The 27499-nt window shown below is 39.8% G+C and overlaps 2 protein-coding genes across 28 annotated transcripts in view; one reads left to right on the top strand and one right to left on the bottom strand.

Moving 5' to 3' along the window:
* The window catches only part of TANC1 (tetratricopeptide repeat, ankyrin repeat and coiled-coil containing 1), a 57508-nt gene extending 46396 nt beyond the window's left edge, over positions 1-11112 (top strand). For all 18 annotated transcript variants that reach the window (XM_085584795.1, XM_031505463.3, XM_085584794.1 and 15 more), the window contains 9 exons: positions 1797-1875; positions 3216-3349; positions 4087-4210; positions 4324-4499; positions 5499-5631; positions 6434-6525; positions 6958-7104; positions 7585-7685; positions 8566-11112. In XM_085584795.1, coding sequence (XP_085440921.1) covers positions 1797-1875; positions 3216-3349; positions 4087-4210; positions 4324-4499; positions 5499-5631; positions 6434-6525; positions 6958-7104; positions 7585-7685; positions 8566-9925 — 2346 coding nt within the window. In that variant the 3' untranslated portion in view covers positions 9926-11112. The remainder of the gene's footprint in view (positions 1-1796; positions 1876-3215; positions 3350-4086; positions 4211-4323; positions 4500-5498; positions 5632-6433; positions 6526-6957; positions 7105-7584; positions 7686-8565) is intronic.
* WDSUB1 (WD repeat, sterile alpha motif and U-box domain containing 1) lies at positions 25-26874 on the bottom strand. Of its 10 annotated transcripts, none has more exons than XM_085584804.1 (12): positions 26745-26874; positions 25969-26054; positions 24070-24483; positions 20849-21033; positions 17995-18087; positions 17204-17297; positions 16901-16934; positions 15154-15194; positions 14959-15065; positions 13868-14047; positions 13043-13177; positions 11309-11717 (listed from the first exon to the last, which is right to left on the bottom strand). In XM_085584804.1, the coding sequence occupies exons 3-12, from the start codon at positions 24465-24467 to the stop codon at positions 11563-11565; spliced, it is 1422 nt and encodes a 473-aa protein (XP_085440930.1). In that variant the 5' UTR covers positions 24468-24483; positions 25969-26054; positions 26745-26874; the 3' UTR covers positions 11309-11562. The 10 variants fall into 10 exon arrangements, with proteins under 10 accessions (XP_085440935.1, XP_085440930.1, XP_085440929.1 ...); XM_085584803.1 differs by lacking the exon at positions 26745-26874 and adding an exon at positions 26565-26622; XM_085584802.1 differs by lacking the exon at positions 26745-26874 and adding an exon at positions 26149-26605.
* Positions 26875-27499: the final 625 nt, after the last annotated feature.

Here is a 27499-nt window from a genome sequence, read left to right as displayed (position 1 = left end):
TCAAAACTATACAACAGTGCTTGCAGCTATTTTTGGAAAGAATTGTTGATGCAATATTTATTGTAGTACATATTAGCAGCTTGTTTAAATGCTCTAGCTGAGTAACCAATAGTACAGTTTGCTTCAGGATTTGTTTATAAGTAATTTTCTGTCTACTTTCTCTTCCCCGTCCTTGGAAATAGTCCTAAATCTCTGGTAGTGGTGATTTTCTGTATCACTGATCCACCCAAATATGTTTCTACTTCAGGTTGAATTTTTTTCATTGCATGCAATTGCACAGACTTCAGTTTTTAGCTTGATGCACACACCAACTTAGAGAATTTAGCTCAGTGTCACTTTAGACATAAATTTGGGAAGGAACACTAAAAATAAACGCATAAGAAGTACTTAAAATGCTTTGGATATTTAGGTAATACAAGCATGTTTTCTGTTCATTGGGAAAATAAACTGTAACCTTGATAGAAAAGTAATGGGTAAATAAAGAGACTTGAATGAAGATCAGCTTGGCTAGGGGACTTAGTTATGTAGTAAGTGACATACCAAAGTGGAAACAAAATCTCTTCAATAAAGCAGTTTCAATATTTACTTCTTTTAAATCTAGCTTTAAGTTGCTATAAGATAAAGAGTCTGATCTTGGAAGTTGTTTAGATGATCCAAATATAGACATGTCTATGTGCAATTAATTTATTAGATGGTGTATATAAGCCATCACTGTCTTACAATATAAACTTGAGGATTGTGAACTGTGGTTAACTTGGATGAATGGATAATTCCTTTACTCCCATAAAAGTTCTTGTTTGCTGTCCACTGATTAAATGAAAGCAGTCAACTCCTGAATAGCAACAAAAGAGATCACATTAATCATAAATACATAAGTGAAAAATGTCCATATTTCTCTATTTTTAAGACATTAAGAAGCTGTATTCTTAGCTAGAAAGAAGATCTGTGTGTTTCATGAATTTTACTAAATTATGTGTCCTAGCATTTTGAATTCTAGGGTTTTCCATACATTGTATGCAACAGTTTTCAGCCTGGAAACACACACATTCTTCCTCCTTTTCTGCCTTTGTTTTTTCTTGTAGCATCCCAAACTTTGTTAGTATGATTCTCCTCCCTCACCTGTTGACTGCAGCCTCAGTGACCATGTGCTCCATTAGAAAATCTGTTTGAAACAGTAATGAGAAAAAGTTTTCATTTAATGATCTTTTAGCAAGTGGTTTCAAAATACAAATTTCCTTAATATTCTGGAAACAACAAAACTTAATTTAAAGCTTATTTCAGCTTTAAAAATTGCCATTTATCAACATATTCTTAGACCATTCTGGGAAGAAGTTTAGAAAAACAGGTAAGCTATAACCAATATGGAAGGAAAAAACTAGGTATCACCATTTTACAAAATGTATGCAAATATTCTCATTTTTGCTATCTTGTTTTAGATTATCTGAAATTTCCTCACTGAACTGGGAGGCTTTATTTTTGCTATTGTTTATTTTGATTATTCTGTTCTATGTAGGCCACATGAGAGCTCATTAAATCATAGTCATGCCAAACAATAAATTCACAGAAGAGCACTGGGCTTTTTTTAAACTGTTTTAAATAACATTCACTTGTTTTCAAGTCATTCTAAAGTCCTACTGAATTTGTTTTGCATAATACTGATTTTCTTTTCTGTCGATTATATGCCTTGAGATAGAAGTACGCTCACTTGTTTTGCATGGCTTTGTTGCTTTCTGCATCATATGTGTGACAACTGATGCTGTTATGGCTCAGCACATCTCTGCTCACTGCTTTTGCAGGTGGTTCATTACATCTTGACAGTCGAAAAAGACCATGACATGGACATCAATGACACTGATGCCTTGTGGGGAGAAACAGGTATTTCCCTTCTTGTGTGTTTCCTAATTATCATTGCTAAGAATAAAGAGTTTTTAATCTTCCTTTTTAAATTTAATTCTCCATAATAAAATTAATGGAAAATATTTGTTTTAATAATAAAATGCAGTTTATAAGTATGGTTTTAACTTACTGAATCTATTAATCTTAAGTATTGAAGGACTATTTTCTATTAAAATTACTGTAAATTACTGACTTTTTAACTAAATGGAAAATTGTAGAAATACAGTGCTTAAGTTTTGGATTGTCTATTTGAGAACCTTTGTTTATATATCATTAGTTTTCAGGGAATGCTGGGTCATCGTCTCATTTGTTCTGATTAGGCAGTGGAAGGAGAGAGCTGCCTTTGGTCATCTGGGAAAGGCAAATGTAGTGTTTAAGGCAGACTGTAATGCCTGCACTGCAGTTCCCTGCTGTGCCTTGTGAGTGGCATCTCCATTCCGTGGAAATGGCCGAGGGTGGGGAGCAGCATTGGGATGATGGTCAGTGGCCTCTCACATCCTAAAGAAGCAGCTGTGCTTTGTTCCTACATGTGTACAAAACCCTCATTGCAAATTCAGTGAATTCCAAAAGTCATACATCTGCTTCTAAATTAATTTTGTTCTTCAGTATTTTCCTGTCAGTGTGTTTTATATCCTTGCATAATGCATTGGGAATCTTCAGTCATTGAGGAAGTGAACTCCATAAAAGGGGGATTTTTGAACAAGGCTCAACTCTTTTGCTTGTAATATTGATATCCATAACAGTTACTTTCCAGTTATTCAGCTCTAAACAGTTGTTATAACTGTTACACAGTGCAGTTTCATTGACTCAGGAGGGAGGGAATGGGTAAGATAAGTGCTAAAAAAGAAATATTTACTTCTTCCTGCAGTGCTTGTAATTTCCTTTACTTTCAACATTCATTGGAATTAAAAAAAGAATTCTACTTGATCATGTTTGAAAATGCTAAAAATGAGTAACAGGAAATTCACAAAGTGGAAGTTACTAGGCTTTAGAAGCTGGAGGAGCAAGTCCTTTGCAGATTCTTGCATAAGTCACACATGAACTCATTTTTTAATACTTGTTGGCATGACTGGTGAGGCTTCAACACAAAAAACAGAATTTAAATTTCAAGTTCTTTTAAAAACATGATATCAGCAAAACAGAAGAGGGGGAAAAAATCATGCTGGGGAAAGTATTTTCTTGTTTTGTTCTTTTCAGCTTTCAATGCGTGTCACAGTGAAAAGCTGAAAGAATGGGGATTCAGTAACACTCACATATTGTGTGTGTGTCCAAAGGCCAAATAAGCCAAGAGCTAATGTTGATGCAAATGCTTTCTCTAGCCCTGACAGCTGCTGCAGGAAGAGGAAAGCTGGAAGTGTGCAGGTTACTCCTCGGGCACGGAGCAGCCGTGACCAGAGCCAGCAGGAGAGGCGTGCCCCCGCTCCTCTGCGCCGTCCGGCAGGGCCACTGGCAGGTCTGGCACAGCTTTGGGGACACTTTGGCGGTCCCTGATTCTTCCCATCTCTAATTTTGAAAATAATTAGTGTCAATTTTCTAATACACATTTGCATCTGCTTCAGAGGGACATGCTCAGAAGCTTCACTTCCAAGCCCTTTGTATCCCTGGAAATAACTTAAAAAGCACATTGGCCTAACAACAGTCTTAGTTATAATATACATGAAAAATAACGTGAGTTTAAAATATTTTATTTCCTAGGCGAAGATCAGAGGTGATTTCAGATCTTTTATACTGCTGCTGTGCAGAGAGAGAACCTTGGATTCAGAAGCCTTCCTCATGCTGGCCTCTCCTATCAGGAGAAGGCCTTGAACTGCAGTCAGGGCTTAGCTACATAGAACTTCTCAGTGGTTAGCATAAATACCACCTTAGTCCTCTTTGCTAAAAATTCATGATATTATGGCTGAAATCTCAATCTTCCAATTTCATAAAATCATAGAGTGGGTAAGATTGGAAAAGCCCTCCAAGACCAGCAAGGCCAACTGTTCCCCAGGACTGCCAAGGCCACCAGTAACCCATGTCCTGTAGTGTCACACCCAGAGGATTTTTAAATCCCTTCAGGGCAGGTGGGAATTCCACCCCTGCCCCTGTGCCATGGCTGGACACCACTTTCTGAGAAGAAATTCTCCTGATACCCAATCTAAAACCCTGCTGGTGCAAGGAATGTATTTTAAAATTGATATTTTTCTATTTCAGATTGCTAAACTTCTAGTGGAGCACGGAGCTGATGTGAATTTAAGTGACAAGCAAGGCCGGACACCACTGATGGTGGCTTCTTGTGAAGGACATCTGAGCACTGTGGAATTTCTCCTTTCTGAAGGTAGAAAATAAATAGCAGATTACAGCTGCACTAGGGATTGCATCTGGGTGTGTTAAGGAATTTTTCCATTTAAACAGAGAATCTTTATAACAAAGTTCATATTCATTTTACAGGTGCAACTGTTTCATCTCTGGACAAGGAAGGACTGACAGCTCTGAGCTGGGCATGTCTGAAAGGCCACAAGGAAGTAGTTCGGTATTTAGTAGAGAAAGGTGCAGCAACTGATCAGACAGACAAAAACGGACGAACACCTCTAGACTTGGCAGCTTTTTATGGGGATGCTGATATTGTAAGTATAGCAAAACATAATATTCAATAAAAAATTACAAAAATTTAGAATTTAGAAAAAATATTGCCTATTAAAATAGGAAATTTGGGAAAGTAGCTAGGGGGGTTGTACTCCTCTCATCTTGACTGCATTGAAAATGTTTGCTTGGGAAAGCATTTTCTAGGTAAGTGGAAGCCCAGAATTATGCTGCAAACACATAGAGGTCCCTTCTCAGGGTCCTGGTCAGTTGGTGCCTTTGTAGAAAATACCCTAAGAAGAGGAAGGGCACACTCAGGTCTGTGTGCACTGTGGACAGATCGGAGAGGTCAGCAAGGAACTAGACAGAAGAGCACACAGAGCCTCTCACACTTACATCTGTGTTTCTGCAGCTCGCATACACAAGGTGCTGCTGTGGCATGTAACTCGCTGTAGCATGCTGTCTCATTCAGCCTTTGTCTGATTTAACTTGAAATTGTAAGTCAGTCCTCAGGTTTCATAGTGGCTTTGGTAGATTTAGACACTGTGTGTGCTTTTGCCCGTGACACTGAGTACTGGAGAATGAGAATGTCCAGGCTCCTTCCTGTCCCTGCATTTGCTATAGGTCATTGTCCTGGAGTGGTACCAGCTCCCATTTTCCTGCCTAAATTGGTCCCTTCAGTAGGTCTGAGCTCAGCTACTGGCCAGGCTGGGACAGGGACAGTGCCAGTAAAGAGGTTCTTGAGCAGGCCCATGGCTGTAGGTCATGGTGCTTGTCCATGGGTAGGACTGTTGGTGCCTCTTCCCTTACAAGATCACTGCTCGTGGCACTTGAGCCAAGTAATGGTTATGAGAAAGAACTGCTGCTTCCCTCCAGCCTGCCTGTGCTGTGGTGCCTTTGGTGGGCCTTAGATGGCTGTACTGTACTCAGCAGCATATGTTCAGTGTGTTTCAAAGAAGATTACACAGTACCTTAAATATTTCCTTGGTCTGCCTTTCCTACCAGAAGCCATGTTACAAGGCATGTCTCGTTTCTTCTCCCAGGTGCAGTATTTGGTGGAGAAAGGAGCAATGATTGAGCATGTGGACCACAGTGGCATGAGGCCACTGGACAGAGCAATCGGCTGCCGCAATACCTCAGTCGTGGTCATGCTGCTGAGAAAGGGAGCTAAGCTGGGTTAGTGAAAGTGCCCTGCACCAGCAAACAACTGGGTTCTGCTCTACCAGAATTAATTATTTCTGTAAAGTAGATTAAATAAACCCCCAGATTTTTGCAGGCTATCTGGTTTGCAGATGTCCACCCAAGAGAAACAACAATCTCCTTTAAAGGCAGACACACAAGACTCACTTTAGAAGTGAGGAGACGCAAGGACTTTAATTCTGCTCTTTCTTTGATGTGTGCTGATGGTGAGGTCTGGAGGTGTCACTGTATATGGTTACTCTGCCTTAATATATTGCCTTAGGACAAGAAAATGAAGATTGTGTTATCACCGATACATAATTCTGGCACCATAAATGACTTAGATTAGGAAGTTTTACTTCTAAATAACATTCTTCTAATAAACTATAGAACTGTGTATTTTTGCAAAGGGTAGGCCAAAGAAATGTAAGTACATATTGCCAGTAGGCAAGTACAGGATGCAGTTGTGTATGTGATAATTACTGAATATTTAATACATTTGAATCACTATTTCGTATTATTTAGGTAGTAAGTGTGATCAAATACAGGTTCTTACTTAGGCCTGAATTAAATTGTGACTTCTGTACATTCCTTCACAGGGGTGAAATGTATCAGACCATTTAATACCTGGCTGCTGTCCAGGTGACGGCATAGATGCATTTTAAATGTGTACACCCTAGTAATGATGATAATAGTAATACTGGTTCCATATAGGTGGACTATATACTGAAGTAGGGAGGGCCAGGCTTTCTACTGTAGTAGACAACAGAAACACATTTTCTTCCCTTTTAACTTGCAGGAAATGCAGCATGGGCAATGGCCACATCCAAACCCGATATTCTCCTGATTCTTCTGCAGAAACTGATGGAAGAAGGAAATACGCTCTATAAAGTAGGTAGATTTTTCTTTTTTTCTGGCAGCAGAACCTTGGACTTCTGCTTGAAGGTAGACTGAATGCCTGTATGCCTCCTTTTCAATTATGTAATCTGATCTATTAGTATTTTGAACAGAGTAGTAATAGATCAGATTATATGATTTTTTTTCTGGTACTAGCAATACATATTAGTTTCAAGTATTATCTTTGTCAAATACCATTAAACATTTGATTTCAGAAAGGGACACAAACTCTGATTAACATGCAGGCTGTCACTGTGCATTTCTGACAGCATAGTTCATACTGTGAATATTTATTAAAAAATCTGTCTCTGTGTTTTCTACTTGAAGGGCAGCTCTTGGTAGATGTCAAATATAAATATGCTTTTTGGCAATAGTATTGCAATATTAAAAGTTTGTGAAAAATCTCTTGTTCCCAAAAATTTGCAGAAAGGCAAGATGAGGGAAGCAGCACAGCGCTATCAGTATGCGTTGAGGAAGTTCCCAAGGGAAGGGTTTGGTGAGGAAATTAAAGCCTTCACTGAGCTGAGAGTTTCATTATACCTGAACTTGTCGCGATGTCGCCGCAAAACAAATGTAAGTTGTCGGTCTGCTGCCTCTTGGACATTGGGAATCTCAGACTTACATCCTACTGCATTACTGGGGTTGTATGTGGGCATCTATCCATGCTATTTTAGAATCCTTTTCACTATATCCTGATCTTGGGCTTTATCACGTCAGTAAATAGGTAGCTTGCAAGATGAGGGAGTGTTGCTGCAGGGGATCTATTACAGCTGGTCTTACATCATGCAGTGATCGTGGAATGATGAACTACTGGATCTTTGTGGTACTTTTAAAAGACTGAATGAAAAACACTGCTATCTTTGTTATCAACCAGCACAACCAGGTGCCATGGCTGTGCCTGTGTGTGCTTTGAGCAAATACCTGCTCTTGCAGACTGGAGCAGGAGCCTCTGCCACATGTGCTGTCTGCGCCCCTGGAGCCAGAGCAGGACCTGCAGCTGGCAGCTTGCTTTGACTGGTGCTGTGTAACGAGCATGTTTGCTTCCTTTATTAGGATTTTGGAATGGCTGAAGAGTTTGCTACAAAAGCCTTGGATCTGAAGCCTAAGTGTTATGAAGCCTATTATGCCAGAGCAAGAGCCAAGAGGAACAGCAGGTACTGTTAGAGTCTTTGCATGTCTGCAGAGATTTTTTTTTTTAACTTGCCATTTTTAATAACTTGTTCTTTTATGCTAGTTACATTTCAAATTTGCAAAGAAAAACCTATTTTGTAATGCACTTTGCATCTGTACTAGGTCTCTCTTATCAGATAAAGCCAACCACATCTAAATAGTGATACTGAATACTCTGTAAGTATTTATGAGGCAGTCCAGAAAGTAACGAATTCATTTGAAGAGGGATTATTTTAAATGTAACAGTGAATGGGTCTGCTGCTCCACACAATTCAGCAGAATGTGACCAGCAGTGTGTCACCCAGCTCCAGCACATCATTATTTATTGCCAAGCTTATGATTTATTACTGGCTGCTTTGATAGGAAAGAATATGATGAATCAGCAGCTGAAGACAAAAATAAGGGGAAGAGAGGAGGAACTATCTCTTTAGGTTGAAAGAATAACAAACTATGGTGGTATAGCTGAAATACAGGAAGAGGTGCCTTTTTGATTCACCATGTCTTTTCTAAACATACCAATAAATGGTCATGAAGCAGAGTTCAGCAGGTTCCCTACTCTGGAGGTAATTGTGGAAGAGCTTGTGAGACAAAGTGTCAGTTCCTGGTGTTCCCAGCAGAGAGTTCTGCCTGCCTGCATGGGATGTCAGGATACTTTAGGGAAGTGTTTAGGGTTGGGTCTGCACTTCCACCCTAGTTAAGAATTTCCTGAGGTGGAGAACTTGCAGTTCTAATTTGTCACCACCTGCATCAGGAAGCAACAAATCAGGACATTTTGCTGAAAGGGTGGAGGTGGATTAGTCATAGGTAATGCAGGGACACAGATTTGCCCCAATTTTCATCGTTTACTTGCTTCTTCCTAAACAGAAAACTACTTGCGGCTCTCGCTGACCTACGGGAAGCCACTCAGATATGCCCCAGCAATCAGGAGATAAAACGTCTCTTGGCTCGGGTGGAAGAGGAGTGCAAACAGCTCCAGAGAACACAGCAACAGAAGCATCAGTCTCCACAGCTACTTGAACAAACCAACAATTCTGATAATGAGGAGGAAGGAATTGTACAAAGCGTGAATGATAATTTTAATCTTCAAGACAAGGAAGATGAACTGCCACACCCCAATGAATCTATTTCTCCTCCACAAAGGCTGCAGTGTTCCTCAGCTGCATCATTATTTAGCAGGACCCTTCAAGAAGGTGTTCAGAAAGCTCAGTGTGTGTCCCCTCATAGCCGAACAAGCAACAAGTACCTGAGAGAGCCAGGCTTGATCATGCAGCCAACAAAGCAGGCACAGATTGTAAAAACTAATCAGCATCTGAGCTCCATCCAGCCTGGATCTAAACAAGGAAGCAGTCAGTGTAGCACCAAGCCACAATCATCTTTGCAGCATCTTCCCCACAGTCCCTTGCCTATCCGGCACTGTAGAAGTCAACAGGTAGATGGGACAAGCACATTGTCATCTGGAGGCATCTCCACAGATCTCACTGCAGAACTGCACAGTGAGAAGTTTGTGTCCAGCCAGCATTCACATCCACAGCATTATGAGACTCTCTCTTCTCGTTCTTTTGCTAGTAAATCTAAACCTGACACATCAACAGCCTCTGCTCCAATGAATTTCAGTGACTCAAGGCAGCAAAGCCCTGTACCCAGTGGTGGCTCTTCTGGCTCTCCATGCAGTAGTGTGATTCTTACCAGCTCATCAGGCAGCTTCACTTCAGCCAGCAGTTTGTCAGGCAGTGTTAAGGGGCTGGGCCCAGATGTTCGACTCAAGGAGACCAACATCAGTCAAGCTCAGGGCACTGAGCACCGACCTCGTAATACCCCATTTATGGGAATCATGGACAAGACTGCAAGGTTTCAGCAGCAAAACACACAGTCTAGTCGCACTTGGCACTCTCAGACAGCAGGTGGATTATCCACAAATGTTGCTTGTGCAAGCATTCAGCCCTCCAACTTGGAGCAGTTCTCAGTTAAACACTACTCAGCTAAGGGATCCTCTACAGGTGCTGCCCTGGGAGATGGCAGCCAGAGCAGCGTGCAAGCAAAAGAACGTGAGGAGCTCACTTGCCAAATCCCTCCCCACTGTACAGACAGCAGATCACCCAACCAAGGTTCTCATTTATACCCCGATGCTGTAGCCAAACTGCCATCCCACAGCACTCAGGACAGCCACCTCAGTCACGTCACCACGGCACAACCAAAGCGATCGTTCATTGAATCAAATGTATAAATACTGTTCTGTATATTGACGGGGTAGACTGGGCTCACAGCATCACAGGGTTTGACTGCTCTACAAAACACTGACTGCCTCGGCATGGCTGGGTCCCAGGGAACAGTCTTTAATGGGATGCAACCACTTCCAACTGTTCCTACCATCACAGGGCAGTGACAGTAACTGGAATAACAAAAGAGTGTAGAAAGACTTGATTAGGTTGGCCTAGGAGCTTAAGCAGAGAAATCTTTTCCATTAGATGTTACCATTAAATAAGCCTTTCACCTATGGCTTCAATCTTGGCTTTTGGTTCTCTTGCATCTCGCACATAGTACTCACACCTCTCAAATGCTTACGTGCTGATGTCTCACAGCAGTGCTAAGAGAGATAATCTGCTGCAGCATACTCAGATCTGTACATGCATGTATTTTTTAAAAATCAAATTATTTTATCACTTTTCTAGTGGGACCTAATTTGAGTTGCATGATGTGCATTTAGGAAGCATAAATAATTTGTGTATGAGTAAACTACGCAGCCATGCTTTGATGTGTAAATATAACTATTTTTAGTAAATAGAAGAAATTAAATAAAATGAGTGACATTTGCATGTGTATTGAGAGGCTTTGACCATATTGGTTATTGCACTGAAGAACACAATATTATGGCCTATTAACAATAATCGCACTTTATATAGGGTATCTAATCACCTTTGGGTGCTATCTTAAAGCAAAATGATTTATTGTTTATTTGTGAAAAGGTACAATAACTAAATGCTTAGTAAATGTTTTTGTGGGAAACCCAAGAAAGGGATGGAGTGAACGTGAAAGTTTGAGGAACAGTATGTGCAGTTGCATGACAGGATGAAGTTGAGAAGTTGGTTTTTTAAGGAGATGAGGAATTTTATTGGCAAGAACTTACTGAAAATTAACTGCTGCAGTGACATTCCTATGAGTGCAATTCAGTTGGAGTGCTCAGCTTTATACTCTTCCCATCACGCTTAATTACAGTATTCTCTGTACATTGTAAACAGCTGTACCCAGCTGTACACATCCTTTTGCAGTTTGTATCATTACACTTTAGCTTATTTATTGTTTACTGTTTCTTTGACATTTTGTACAAGTCCTATATTAGTCTTGTCCTGTAGTTCTATTTTTGCACAGCTACTGTACTCTTTCCATACAAAATAAAGATTATTAATATACCTATGGGATGAGATGCGGTCCCTGATGGTTACAGGAGAAACTCTCTCCCAGCTTTTCCAACTACATGTCCAGTAATGGGGAACAGAAAAAGACAGTCACATTTTGGTTTTTTAGAGTAGAAAAAGAAACACAGATCCTATACTTTGCTGTTTCTTACCTTCTGAAAGACTGACTTGGCAAGATGAATACTCAAAACTCGTAGTAAAAATTATAAGAAAAATTTATTTGAAAAACTGAGTTCAAGTACTTGATTCTTAAACAGAAATACCACAAAGTAGAACTACCAGGATCTTAAAGTTCTTCTGGGAGTTTCCACCAGTGAAGGTTGAACCAGCCACAGAGAGAAGAGCAACACAAGTTTTTCTTTCCATTTGTTTCTGATACAATTAATTCCTCCAGATGCATAAAATTTCAATTAATTTTAACAAACAACTTCAAAATTAAGTGGTTTAACTATTTCTGCTGAGTCTCTAGCCAGCGACTAATGGCCATTTTTAGTGTTCTGTTTGGTGTGAGCATAAGAGAGTGGAGAGGAAGATTAGTCATGGGACTAGATCGTCTATTGCTGATCCAGTTTTCCATTGCTTCCCTTTCATAGGAATAGCCATCTGCAAAGAAACCATCAACAAAAGCTTATATTACAGAGGCTTGGGCACTGTGGCACTGTGCAGATGTTAGCTGTTTAAATGTAAAAGGGAAGTAAGGAAATATATCCAAAAAGGAAAATTGAGATCTAGAATAAGTACACTGTATGTGAAATCTTTACTGCGGCTATAAACAGTTCTGGCTAGTTTCTATCTCTGCCTGCAAAGCATGAAAATATATTGCAAGTTAAATAAGACTTTATTTTCAGTTGGTATGATCCATAATGTGAAGTAAAAGCTCAGTACCATTAATTGCCTAACACAGCTAAAGCCTGCTGCTTTGCTGAACAGGGGACTTGTCCACCTGGCTGACCCAGCCCTGAGCTGCACCTTTACAGAGCCCTCACCACCTGCCCAGGTTCAGAACTTCAGCTCTTAGAGTTGGTAGCTGAATCAGCTGATCCTTAAAGAACAGATATTAGGCCCCAGCTAAGTGTTAGTCACCCAGGAATATCTGTGGTGGAATACAAACCCAGGCCCTATGCCCTCTTGTCTCCTTACTCCTTACTGCCTAAAGGAACTATTACTCCAGCAGTTAACAAATGTCTTCATATTTTGGCCATTTTAATTCTCAGAAGTGTGCCTTAATACTTCAGAACTGGATGAAGTTAGTTATTGTTTACAGAGCAACAAAAAAATTATACTGATCTTGTGATGTTCGTATGCTCCTCCTTCCCTCTCCCCCCCAAGAATTGAACTACAAAACAATAGTTCTTCATAAAATGTTTTAACTGCACAACATCTTATGCTGCTGGCATATCATGGTTCCAATCGCTGCTGCATTTAAAGAAGTCTCACTCTACAAACTTTTAAGTGCCCTATAGATGGTGTCCAAAGCATAGTAAGAGGCTGGGGGTTTTTTGGGTTTGTTTTTGTTTTTTTGGTTTTTGTTTTTTTTGTTTTATTTTTTGGTTTTATTTTTTTTGGGGGGGGGGGGTGAGGGGGTGGGGCTTGTTTGGTTTGTTTGTTTGCTTTTTGCCCCACTGAATGCACAATTTCATTTTGCACCTACTGAGCCAACACTGTAATTAGGCTTGTTATTATATTTACAAAGGCACATAAAGGTGGTCATTATGAAAAGGAAGAAGTTGCTTGATACAGTATTTTTCTCCATATCAGAGCTGTAATTCAGCAAATTATATGTTTATCACAATTCTTGTTTGTTGCAACAGCTATTTAGAATAGTTTATCTTTCTAGGTCTGATGTTAAAATAGGCTTGGGATCACAAAAATGGGCCTATGTTTACCTACAGGTAATTAGTTTTAATCCATTTCATGTAAAGACATACCTGTGGCAATGACAGGATCAATCATAAGCTCTCTTGTTATAGGACATAAGAACTCATCAGGAACAGCAACCGAGATCATTGTCATCCTCAGTTCTTCAATTTTCTGGAGAACTTTACTGCGCAGGCCTAGAGACTCTGAAAAATTATTTGTACATGAAGTGGACAGTATAGAGAGGTAAAGCAAAGAGGTCCGTTAATAGAAAACTTGCATTTTGAAAGTTCCAGTGCAGTTCACTATCTTTTGAGTCCGTCTAAAATGTAATCACAGTTTTGCAATAGAGCAATAGGAGAGTGTATGAACCTGATATATTAGAAATTGCCTGAGCCAGGCAAGCTTTGCTTGGTCCTTACCAAAAGTCATCATCAAATGCATGCTTAGGAATTTCACTGTTCGACTCAGTGAAAGGTTGGTGAACACCTGCAATTCTAAACATGGCACTTCTGCAGGCTGATAGGAAAAACTATAGACCACCCTATTTACCAAAGTGAGAAACATGAATTATAGAGAAAATCTGAAATTCCTTTTCCACACCTTAATTATACAAGATTGAACAAGGAAAATAGAAACAAAATCAGGTAAGACCATTTAACAGCATCACTAGTAGAAGGGCATTGTATGTCTCCAGGTATGAGCAAACACACACACAAAAAAAAAGGAATACCGTGGACAATGTAACATAAGGGGGTTTTTAACAGTCCTGAAAATTAAATAAAAAAGGTATTTCATGGGGAAAAACCCCATGTATCGAACTCCTAGCTTGCTTTCATTCTAACATTTCAAAGTACTCTAGAGATTAAAAACTATTTGGATTTCAACACTCTTACCAATTTTTAATTCATTAGCAAGACTTTCCTTAGTAAGATTCAGTAGTTCCTTCCCATCAATATTATTCATTTTGAAAAGTCCAACAAAGTCTGCTAAATCCTGTGCACAGAGCCAGGCTGAAACATCATCCTCTGACCAGTCCTCAATAGCCACCTTTGATTCATTTTCTGTAGTATCTCCTTTGAAAATGAAAAAGTTAAAAAACAAAACAAACAACCAAATTAAAAACAAACAACACCATCCCCCGCTCCCCCACAAAAAAACCTCACCACAACCCCCCAAAAGTAAAAAAAAAAAAAAAATTAATTCTCAGTTCAAAGAAACAATGTCATTAATAGATCCCGTTTTTAAGTGTTCTCAGTACTATACATTCTTCATCTTAGAAAATAAATGCTTCTTAGACATTGCTTTGTGAGGGAGGGCAGTAATTTGGATTTATCTTTTACCTGTGAGTTTTCAAAATTTAGAGGAATTAATATCTTAGATGCCTAGACTTCTGTCAAATTTGAATTGAACAAATAACTAAAAAAGTGCTAGACACTGGAATCATCTTGCACATCCTTAGAAGGCACACCAAAATCCAAATTTACTGTGTGCTTTGAACAAAGACAATCTGTACCTTTGTTCCACAAACTTTAGGTACTGGTGTAATTTGTACCATTAGTTAACCTATATTAATGGCACTAATGTCATTAGTACAATTAGCTTTTCAGCTATAATAACTTGTAAAGTGCATTTCTAAATGACAATTACACTTGCAATTAGCATATTTTCAACTCATCACAAATTATGGCTGTCCAAGAAATCTTCCAACACTCTGGCAATAACATTCATCTCTTAAATGCTGTCCAAAGAATAAGCAATTGCAAATATCAGAAAAACAGATATAGATATGTCTAGCATATTTTTCTTTACAAAATAACAAAAAGAGAATACCTCTTCTGGGCATTAATCAGGTTAATTAGACGATAAAAAGCATGTACACAATCCTGATGTTACACATTAAGTGCAGGTAAGAATAAGGGATTTTTGCATCTTCAGAAGGTGTTTTGAATTTAAAGAACAGATTTCAAATACTTCACACACTGACCTGCACAGGGTTGCTTAAGGTCAAGCTGCCATATGTGCACAGTTTTATCCATTGAGCCTGTGGCAAGTAAGGGACTATGTGGTGCAAAAGCACAAGTTGTAACATATCTACAAATAAATAAAAAAAAAGTCTGAAAATTCATTAGAAAAGGATTTATTTTATTTATGAAACAGAATAATCATGCTGATTTCTTACCTTGTATGCTGAGACAAAGTATGAAGGGTATTGCCAGTACTCTGTAAAAGATTTTTTATGATTTTAAATCTTAAAGGATAAAAAAAGTGTTTCTTCACTTGTTTGCTTCCTTTCAAAACAGGGACTATTGCTTCTTGAAACACAAGGTACAGAAAGTACTTTCAGAGAAGTTACACAGCCTTGACAAAGCTGATCAGCAGCAGAGTCAGAAACGCAACTTGAAATTCCTGCTTTAAGCCCCTGTTCGATTCCCTGGAGTACTGTTACCCTGCACAATCAGCCAGCAAGGAACATGCAGGGAGAAGAGTGCCAGGAGTACTGACTGAATTAAATCCATATTGGCTGGTTGGTTGTGTAGATAAAGACATTCTTTCTACAAATCTTGTATTAGAAACAACCAAAAGGGTCATTGTGGGGGTCAACCCACAAGCCTTCAATTGGACCAATAATTAACCACACCTATTTGGCCTATTCTCTATTTGGCCACTAAATACTAACTGAAAAATGAAATTCCTGAATCTTGGCAGTTTTAATTTATTATGGAAAGATTCTCCCTCCTATGAAAAATTGCATTTCTTTGACAGGTACAGACAGGTTGGAAAGATGATAAGCAAAACGATTCTGAATCACTAATTGATCAGTCAGCACTCCAGTATTTTGAGTTGTCCAACATGACCAAAGTTCCCTAATATAGGTTGAAATCTCTCTCCCTCCCAGAAAAGTTAATTGTCCCTACTTTTCCCCACAGAATCACAGGACGGTTGGGGACCTCTGGAGATCATATAGTCCAACCCCGCTGCTAAAGCTAGGTGCAGGTGTCTAGGCAGGTTTTGAGTATTTCCAAAGGAGAATTTCAGAACTAGAAATGTTACTGTCCCATTTGATAAAAACCTAAGGCCATAAAAGCTGATGAACAGTATTAAGAAATATTTAGGCTTTCCTTCATCTTCCAATTTTCTGAGGCTCCTGAACTCTAGAGGACATCTTACATACCTGTCTAAACTTCAAACTACTAAAATAACTGGGCCAAAAACTGTGCATGTATTATATTAGTGATTTTGGTGAAAAACTTTAATTCTAATTTTAAAATTGTATCAATACAAGTATGTGCTGAGCAAACTGAAGAAGTTTAAAATCTGTTCATCCTTCATTTTCAGCAAAATTCTTATTTTTAATACTATAAAGTACTACAGGTATAAATACCACTTACAGGTGAATCATAAAGGAGATAATGTTATTATAGAAAATGCTTAAACAATAGGTTAAAGACATTGTACTTAATATAAAAATTTTCTTGAATTCTTTATTATGCTTCTATTTTATGTGCACTTTACATATAACTAACTACAAAATTTCTATGTTCACCATTCCTGATTTTATGTCAAAAGATACAGTCTTCCTTGCTTTGAAAGCTAAGCTAAAGTTAGGATAAGAAAAAAATCCTTCCACCTCAATATGAATCTTGTAATACTAGTAAGTATGGAATTAACTGAGTAACACCCTACTGCAGTGAAATCAACTGACAAATCCTCACAATGTAAATAAAAAAGTGAGAAAGACTGATCAACTCTTAGGAGATATTTTTCCTTAGACTCCTTCCCCTCCTGCCTCCATATGCTCAGTAAGTATTTTGGCTTAGTATAATTTGTATTCTTTAGTATTTTTTCATTGATACAACACTGCAGAAGCAGTGCTTATATTTAAAGACAACACCCAAACAAATGATCCTGTATTATGCCATACTTACAGTTTCATAGATTATGACGCACTTGTCCACAGACCTTAAAAAAATACATTGACATTAAAATTATGCAGAGAAGGAAAAGGAAAGTGTTTCATTAACCTTTTCCACAACCCGAGATTTCAAACTCAATTGCCTACAAGACACAGACTGATTGCAAAGACACTTCAACAGCCCTAGAGGTCACAGAACTATTCTTTAATTATTGATAATAAATACTTAGAAATATTTAACTCTTCTGAACTTTCTGTTTTACAATATTGAAGCATGAATCTAGACAGCCAGGCATTTCAACAAGGTGCTGCTTACCCCGAGACTATCATCTGTCCATCACATGAAAATGCACAAGCCAGAACTGGGGCAGAGTGCCCATTCAGTGTGCATTTATATTTTAACTGAACACCTAAAAACACAAAAAGTAAATTATTACATATGGCTATATTTGACAAGGTATAATAGAAGCTGCTTTAAGAAGCCCAAAGCTCCACCAATGTGACTCTGTAACATACAAAAAAGGGGATACAAAGATCACAGACACAACTTCCCCTTTGAATATCTCCAACTTTATCACTTTGTAGTCTTAGCATGTCTCACAAGGTTTTAGATAATTAAGTGTGTATATGGACACACAATATTAATCCTTACCTACTTTTATATAAAGGAGATTACAAAAAAAGTACCCACTGAATAATTTTTTGGCAATTTACTTAGTCTCTACATGGTTTTTGCAGGAGTCAACATTCTTTTCTCCAGCTCTTATTCAAGGCCCAGGTAAAACATGAAACATGAAAACAAATATCTCCCTGGCCAGGCAGATTAAGAGGTTTCAACCTATCAACCTGTTAAAAGGCCACAGTAGAATTTTTTTTTAAATCTGTACTTTCAATACTTGTTGATAAATAGATTGCTAAATACAATCTACATGGCCCCGCATCACAAATTGCTGGATACCTTAGCTGTTCTCCAGCTAATAATTAAAGAAAACTTTCAACTTGTGGTTAGTTTGGCTGTGAATCCAGTAGTATAAATTTGATTTTTGATTTAAATTGTCACTAAAGACCTAAGACATTGGTATATTCAAAAAACACTTCTATACAAACCTAAGAAATCTGCAAACAAAATAAGCCAGAGTTTGATATGATTATCTTGTCCACAGGAAGCCATCTGGAAGTATTTGCATCCATTTTCACTATCTGATAAAATTAAAATATATAAATGGTAGTCAGAAACACTGAAAATAACAGCAGATCAGTAAACTACATCAGATAAAAATCATTGCAGAAGTTCTAAAACAGTTTGGACGTAAGAAATAGGTATCATTATACTCTTTTCTGAATAAGTAGATTATGACCAGAGCTGTGTTCATGTTTTTTCTTGGTGGGAAATGTTTGAATCCTCTGATTATTCCACTACAGTCTTTAAATCTAACTTATATAGTTATACCCATTTTTCCTACAGTTCCGCAATTCTCAAAATAAACCACATACACGTACAAAATTTGAGAGTATCTGACAGGGAATTTTCATACTTTTACACATTCAACTTTTCACTTTTACAAACTGACATTTCATGACTGCAGTCCAGACAAACACTCGGTAAATACTGCATTAAGTGTGAAATACAACAATAATAGATTCATAGCTTTCCCTTCCTGATTCAGTGGCTATGAACATCTCTGAATTATCATGATCCATGAGTGGACTGTTAGATGCATAAGAAAGTTGTTGGATGGTTGCAACCAGAGGGTAGTGCTCCATGGCTCAGAGTCCCAATGGACCAGTGGTGTCCCTCACGGTTCTGTGTTGAGAACAATGCTATTTAATATCTTCATTTAGATATTTAATAGGCAGCAAGAAGGAAGCAAGCACACCCTTAGAAAATGTGCAGACGACATCAAGCTGAGTGGTGCAGGGGACACAAGAAGGACAAGGATCTGGGAGGACCCCAGAGGGATCTGGACAAGCTCGAGCGCTGGCCCCTGGGAACCTCAGGTGCTGGTGTGGCAATCGGACTGGGGCAAGCCCCAGTGGCAGTCCAAGCTGTGGGGTGAACAGGCAGAGACCAGCCCTGCCAAGAAGGATTTGGGGGTGCTGCTGGGTGAGAGGCTGTGAACATGGCCTGAACCATTTACCAGGTTCAGTTCCAGCATCACCCCGGCCTTCCTCACCCCCTCCCTACACAACTATAATTCACCTCTACACTTTTCCCAGGATACACGTCTTTGTTCCCACTGCCTGTGCATTTGCTTCTTGTCTTTTAGTTTGACCAGCAGTTCTTGACTCAGTGATTCAAGTCTCTTGCCCTCCTTGTCCAATTTCTGACTCCTGGGGACCACTGACTTGCACTCAGTAGAAGACTTTCCTAAAGATCTGCCAACTCTTCCATTCCCTTGTCCCTAAGGGCAGTCTCCCAGGGGATCCTACTGACAACCTCCCTTAAGAGCTGGAATCTGCCTTCCTAAAGCTCAGGAGCCTGCCTCTACTCCTTACCTGACCTATATTCCTTAATATGGTACCAAATTCCACCTTAAGTTGTGGTGGAGTTTGGTACTCCACCAAACTCCAGCACCACTGCTCTAGACCCCATGAGATCCTAGGCAACTGTAACTGAATCCACTTCAAAGGCAGAAGAACCACCTGTTACAGCCTAAAGCACAAAGAACCTATCAGACACTCTGGATTACAACTTGCTCTGAATTAAGCAGGTAAAGAGAGTCTCAGTTTAAAACTATCTCTAATTGTACTGGATAAGCACTACTTGTATGCATTTCATAATGTGTTAAATCTGCCAAAAATCCCAGAAGGTTGATGATTAAACAACACCACACAAAAGGAAATATATTCACTTTCAATAATACATAGATTAAAAAAATCAAGAATTATGATAAATCAGCCAGAACAAATCCACAGTGCAATAAATATCTGTTTTGTTGCCTATTTATCTTGGCAGAAGACTGTAATTTTTAAACCAAGAGAATAATCTCAATATGAAGTGGAGTGGTGGAAATTACACTCTGATCTGTTTCAGCTGCAACGTATTTTTTGCCCTCAGATGCAACTCTTAGTTCACAATGGAGTTTTCTTCCTCAGGTTCCTCCTGCTTTCTTCCCTACTGTTTTTCTCCTGTTTTCTTCCTACTCTGCACCACCTCCTTAGACAGGGTGGTACACAGACAGCAGTACTTACTGCTGAGTTCAGCACTTGAAGATGCAAGTGGCTGCCCAGTTTTAACTTTTGGGGCCTTTGAAGGAGCAGTTTGAGTATTCTGAATACAAAAGCCTAAATATGTCTATAAAGATCACTTTGTCTCAATAGTAGATCTGGAAAGCACAAAAGTATACACACAAGTATACACACAAAGTTGTTAAGTCAAGTTGCTGCATTACTTCCTAAAGCTGACAAAGAGGTTTCTTCCCAATTTCCTAACCTCCATTAGAAGTAAATGATTGTGTGATCAAATGCTAAAACAGCTCCAAGAGTTTTGAACATCTTAATGGAATACAGGAGATTCCGGGCTCATTACTCCCCCAAATTCCTCTAAATTACAAAGTCAGGTGCAGGAAAATAGCTATCTGTTCATATGCCACAGTTCAAGCATTTAGCTTATTACGTTTACAGATCTCTGCATTGTTTTAATCCAGTCCTGCTCCTTGGGAACGGAAGTATGAGTCAGGGAATGGTAATCATACACCGCATCTCCTAAAACCCTTGTCTGCCGTGGGAGTAGTTAGCTACTCAAAGTTATCACCTTGTTTGTTGAGCTAGTACATTCCTTCCCACCAACCTGACCACAACCTTTACTTAAGAATATTAAGAATATTCCAAAACATCAGCTCTTAACAAGGTCATTTGTATCTTAAGCACCAATGGCAAAAAGAATACGAAAACAAGAGCTAGGGAGAAATAAATCTTTCTTTTTTTAAATGTTCCTCCTCTGATGAGTTGGATAACTAACCAGATACTGGATGTGAAGAAATATCACAGCAGGTAACGCCAAGATCATGTGCTTTTTCATTATACAGGCATCTCATTTTATCATCCCAAATGGTTAAATCACCACTTGATGATCCAGTGACAAAGAAGTTTCCATTGGGAGAAAATGCACAAGCCATCAAAGAGCCACCTTTAACTTTCCCGGATCTGAAAAGCAAGAGTACACAGGATTTGAACTCAGAGTAGGTAAAATTCTACAAAGTGATCTCTCAAATGCAGTCTGACACAGTAAGCCGAACTCCTCTAAGGTTTGCACGTTGGAACTAGCTAACAGAGGAAAGAGAAACTCAAACCAACTATAAAAAGAGAGCAAAATAAACTCTGCAGGAGGGACCATTCCGGCTCTTTGACAGCAAGAGGAAAGCATGACATGGAGGCCCAAGGCAATAATTTTAACTGAGTGATAAAATAATTTTCAAACTAAAGACAATTTGCATGGATTTAACACTTAAAAGGCCCAATGCACTGTTAAAATTCTGTGTCAGGATACATTTTAAAAGTCAAATATAAATATACGCTATAATTAACACAGATTTACATGTACACAAACAAGGGGGAAAAAGACTGACAATTCTTCTGGTTTTAGAGACAAAAGAGACCACATACTAGCCCATATGATAAGCTGTAGCTGAGTAGAATACTTTGTGATTTATGATGCAGGATTAATTTTGCACCACTTGTACACAAGAGAAAGCAATGTGGAAAAGAAATTCTGTATTTTAATTAAGTCACCCAAAGCACTTTGTAAAACTGATCTTCAAAGAAAATTTCCAGCAGATATGGAAGTGTGGTCAACTCTCAGGAAGGAAGTGGAGTCAGCCTGACATCCTTTACATTATCTGATAACCTAAAGTCAGTCAAAAGAATCTCACTCATTTTAATGAACACCAGATCCAGCCAAGCAGAGTCTTTAAGTGTGGGGAGAAAATCACAGCCATGAGAAATGTCACATGACAAGAAATGTCAGTCCTATTTACTCTGTGATCATACTTCATAGAACAGCTGCTAATGCTCTTTTACTGACAGAAATTTTATTTACTGCCAGAGGTGTCAAACTTAATGTCATAGAAGACAAGGCAATTTAATTTTCCTCAGTGTCACATTAATCAGACCCATGACCTTCCAAAAAACATGGTCTCCCTTAATTCTTTTATTAAGAATACTATCAAATCCAATACAGTGCTTCCCATTTTTATATGTACAATCCTTTTTGTTTAGTGTAGCTTTTACAACTTTCCTTCTTTCACACAAAAAGTTGCAGATTCTGCTCTGAAAGCAACAGTAAAATAAACAGCATTGTGCATGCATTTAAAATTTGCAGGCCAATTATCAGTTTTGTAAATTACTACTGAACAGGAAATAAAAACCAGTAAGAAACACACAAAAGTCAACTTGCTTTCCTATTGTTCACATTGACCATAGCACTTATATAACTAGCCACCTTCCTTCACAATTTGAATTGTCAATTACAATAGCTGAATAGATAAGGAGCAAATTTTATGTAATTTTATTGCAATTACCATCTATATATTTAGTCAAGTGAAAAAGCAGTGTAGTCAAATGTTTTCTCATTTTCAGCATCAACACAGTCAACTATTTCAAAAGAAACAGAGGACTACAGATTGATATTAGATGGTTAACTAACTTCCTCTGACATAATTTTTAAGTACTTTTTTGATTTCTATGTTATACTGATTTCAACTATTAAAAACAGGACATGCATTTTTCTACCTGCAATTACAAATCACAATAAAAATATTCATCAGTTGAAAATACATACATATCCCAAAATAGATATAAAGTTAAGTTGCCTACTGCTGGCCTGTTAACAATTAACTGTTGTTAACACTCTGAAATACGTTTTTAATAGTTGAAGGGGACAGGATCAAAATGTTCAAGTTTTTTTTATTTCTCTATAATGAAAACACCAAAGCAGAATAATTTCTGCTTGTAATAACAATATAGTTTCTAAGTAGCCATTATACATCCACCATTCAACTAGAAGAAAATTAGGATGTAGGTCTAAAACATGCATCACTGCATGTATTAAGAGTGTACAATTGTAAGAAATGTTTTCATATTTCTTGGTTTTTCCCTTCAGCAACAAGCATTCTGAATAACAAAATATATAATCTCTTCACTAGTAATGTCTCAAAACAAATAAGCCCTCAGATTTTAGAATACTAATGACTGAATTTCCTGATTTTTCTTAAAGATAAAACTAGGAAATAATAGGTTATCAGTTCCCACATAAATCACTGCTGTGGAAGGCAAAGATGCCACAAAATGAGGGACATGCTTGACAGGGAACTACCAACATCAAACAATTCTGTCTTTCAGAAACAGCTGCTCCCTCAATCCTGAATGAAACACCAGTTTGCTTAAATTCTTAACTTCCTTTCTAACTTTAGAGAGAAATTCAGTTGTGTAATAAGCCCTAAAACCTAAATAATGTCTTGCCCAAATACACATTACAACAACTGGCCTAAAGACTTCACTGGAAGACAGAGATGTAGAGGAGGACTCTGCAGATAGCTCTAAGGTTCATGCCTTTATCTGTGCAACACCAATAAATGTGCTCATCTTGGAAACCTATGTGAAATGTTGACTCTCAAGCTTAACTTATTTAGCACCAATACTTCTTTTAGTCACTTTTTCTCTTAAAATGTACAGTTTCAAGACAGTCCATAGTTTCCAAACTCTGGTTGCTGGATTACCAGCAAACTTCTAGGAGCTTCCTGGACTCAAAACTTCTAGTAATTAAACATTTAATTTATACTACTGTGTGTGATGCAATACAAAGCACACTGTACAGTCAGGCTCCACTAACTGTGTATTATGTACCACAGTTTGCTGACCCACTGTTTAGAAACCAGACACAATGCATTCTGATCTCATGTTAAATCAATGAAAGAAACTTAAAAAATCAGGATTTAGATGTACGATAACTTTGCAAAAATTAAAGCTTCTTGACTTCACATTGTTTAATTTAAAAAAACAGAAAGCTACTTAGCACTTATCCCTCTCTTGTTGATAATCTTTTGGTCATCCAAATCCTATCGCCATTCCTTTGTGATATCCATCGGTGGTGTAAGTCTGCATATCTTATATACAGTACAGCATACTGCTTGAACTATATTCACCTCAAAACAAAGTATTTATCAAAAACTATTTGAGACTCACCGGTAGAGTTTCATGGACTGCACGTTCCAGAGAACCACGCTGCCATCCGCTGCCCCTGCCAAGAGATAAGCGGCCTCGGGAGAGAAGCGGCAGACCCTGACGGGGCTGGCCCCGGGCTGCTCCAGCACGGCCAGCCTGCGGCCATTGCGGGTGTCCCACAGCACCGAGGTGCCGTCCGTGGAGCACGAGGCCAGCACCAGGCCCGACGGCGAGAAGCAGCAGCAGTGCACGGCGTACGCGTGACCCTCCAACGGTGAGTATGGGAGCTCAGCGAAGTTGCTCAAAGAATAAACGCGAATTGTTTTGTCCAAGGAACATGTAGCCAAGCACGACGATGAGAAGGCACAGTAATTAACATCATCACTATGATCTGCTAAAGTGTGAATTAATGTCGCCATTTGAAAAAATAGAAATCTGAAAAAGAGTTTAAGAGACTTAATGTTCCTGTTCCATAAATGAAACATACTACCTTAGCAAGAAAAATTCTGAAAGAAAAAAAAAAAAGAAAGAAAAACCCATTTGCAAAGATAGGTTTTTCACCTAGCATTGCTTAAGCAGAGAATCATAATATCACAGATTAGTCTGGGTTGAAAGGGACCTTCAAGCCCATGCAGTTCCACCCCCTGCCATAGGCAGGGACACCTTCCACTATCCCAGGTTGCTCCAAGCCCCATCCAGCCTGGCCTTGAATGTTTCTAGGGATGGGGCAGCCACAGCTTCTCTGGGCACCCTGTGCCAGGGCTTCACTACCTTCACAGTCCAGAATTTCTTCCTAATCTCTAATATAAACCTGCTCTCAGTTTAAATCCATCCCCCTTTCTATCACTGCATGCCCTTGTAAAAAGACTCTCTCCAGCCTTTTTGTGGCACTTACCAGTGAAGACTGAAACAAGTTACTGAGTACCTTAGCCTTCTCCAAGTCTTGGGTAACCAGATCTCCTGTTTCCTTCCAGAGGGGGCCCACATTTCTCCTAATCTTCCTTTTATCACCAACATATATATTAAAGCTTTTCTTGTTGCCCCTGACATCCCTGGCTGGATTTAATTCCATCAGGACTTTAGCCTTCCCAACCTAATCCCTGACTGCTTGAAAGATCTCTCTGTAGTCCTCCCAGTCGACCTGTCCTTGCTTGCATCCTCTTCCTTTTAATTTGACTTTGTCCAAGAGCTCTCTTCTACTTACTTTCACAGATAGCAACAGTAGCGATGGCAAAACATCAGCCCAATAACACATACTTGTGTTGCCAATCCAAAGTTTGACCAGACTGACTAAAACATTTAAGTCAAAATGTGAATATTAATTGGGTGATCAGCATTGGAACCTCTCCAGTAATTGCATTTGCTGCTACACAGAACAACAAAAGGCAATGTGAACACACGCATTTTCCCGGGATGCAAAACTGCTAGAACCAGTTTAAATTGTATCAGAAAAGTGATTTACACTGTGAGGTCAGGGAAATCCCCGAAGAGGTACATTTCAACCAGTTACTCCCCATGCTGCAGATCACAGACAACTTTCCTGAGAATAAATGCACAGAGCCTTCAAAAATGAAGTTACTACAGTTCTTATAAGTTGTTTATAATGAAAAAAAAAAACAGTAATACTATTTATATTGAGTTAACTTATATATAGTCTGCTATTTTAGGTAAGTGAATAATAATTTCAGTGCTGAGGTATCTGTGAACAAAACCATATATACTCACTTTTTTTTTTTAACATAGAAACATACGCACAGACACGTTTGCATGCATGTGGACATGTAAGAATGTATAAATGTATGCACACATATGCAGAGTTATGTACATATACACACAGACACAAAGGTGCATATGTAAGGGCTTGCTCTCTTCAGACAGTGTATGACACTGATTTAGTTAGACAAGATCGTTGAATACTACCTGCTTTAGCTTCAGGATGCTCAGTCTTACTACCACTCTCTTTGAAATCATTATACAAATGAAGTAGTATCAATAACATATCTTAGCTGCAGAAAGAAAATAAATATACTTTCTTCAGCTATGAGAAACCGAAGAGTCAGAGAAAGCTTGACATCTGGAAAGATGAGCTGAAAAAGGCACCTTGATCTCACTGTCAGGAGGCTTTCAGGAGCTCACTGCAGAAAAGCAAACCTAAGAACGTGAGGTTTAAGTAACAATAAATGCACTGAGGGAGCTAGGAGCAGCGGGAGCATTCGTCACCAGAGACGTTCAGCACCACAGCACCATCTCCTCTGGCAATTACGTATTTATCTTCATAATGCACCGGCCAACAGGAAGAGCTACCGCAATTCTCGGCACGGCTGGCAGCCTTTCCCTTCTTGCTCATTCCCGCAGCCTAGTCCCACCCAACCCACCGCGTCGGCAGCGCGGCCCGGACGCGCTCGGAAGGCCGGCGGGGTCAGCCCGAGCTCCAGCGGCATGTGTCGGGTAAACAAGAGCCTGCCTCGGCTGCTTGGGGCCCCGCCCGGCCGGCCATGAGGGGATCCCGCCCGCACCTCCCGCGCTCCGCCCGCGGCGCCTCGGGCTCGGCCGCACCGGCACGGCCCAGGGAGCCGCGCACGCGCGGTGCGCCCCCGGCCTCCCGGCATAGTGCGGTCCGGGCCAACCAGCCCCGTCCGGGCCACGCCACTGCGCGGTGGGCGTGGGGGGAGCCGCGCTGCGTTTCCCGCTCTCACCGCCGCTATCGGTCCCGGCCCGAGGCAGCGCGGGCGCAGATCGTGCGACCTTCAGCTCTCGGCGCCCTCAGCTCCGGCCCGGAGCCGCACGGCAGCGGCCGGCGCTGTGGCTGCCCTGGCACGAACCCCCGCGCCTGTGGGATGTCGGCGGGGCCGCACGCTGTCCCAGGCGCTGCCGCGCCCTCACGTTGGAGCGCCGCCGAGCGCCAGCCGTGTCCGAGCGGGCAGCGGGGCCGCGCTCCGCTGCCGGGATCGACACGGTGACCGCCTCAGCCAGGCCTCGGCCCGCCACACGACAGCAGCGAGCAGAACCTAAGGCAGTTCCAAGAAAGAGTGCTCCCCCAGGCCCAGCAGCCCGCCAGGTAACTTACACCATCGCCCTCTCCCCTCTTCACACACATGCTCAGCAACTCATGCGTAATAAATGCTTTAGCTGGCACCTACATATTTTAAGGAAAACAAAGTCACTTTCTCGGAGTCACTGTGCCCAGGAATCATGCCCTCAATGATCGGCCTTCTGTGGTTAGTCTGGACCATCTCACGCTCTGTTTAGCACTTTATTTGATTGCACACTGCAATCCACGGCTGAAGACTGGCTTTTCATTGTTCTGAATACTAGGTGACAGACACTATTAAAAAGAAGGCTTTAGACCACCTTTTAAAGATACATATTTTGATTTTCAGCTGCTTTTTTATCATCCCATTTTTTCCAAAGAGATGACGAGACAAAAGAGAACTCACACTCCACCATAACA

This window comes from Lonchura striata, chromosome 7 (assembly GCF_050655825.1).
Source record: "Lonchura striata isolate lonStrDom1 chromosome 7, ASM5065582v1, whole genome shotgun sequence".
Taxonomy (NCBI): domain Eukaryota; kingdom Metazoa; phylum Chordata; class Aves; order Passeriformes; family Estrildidae; genus Lonchura; species Lonchura striata.
The sequence above is the reverse complement of the archived record's forward strand: the minus strand, read 5'-3'. Positions and strand labels throughout refer to the sequence as shown.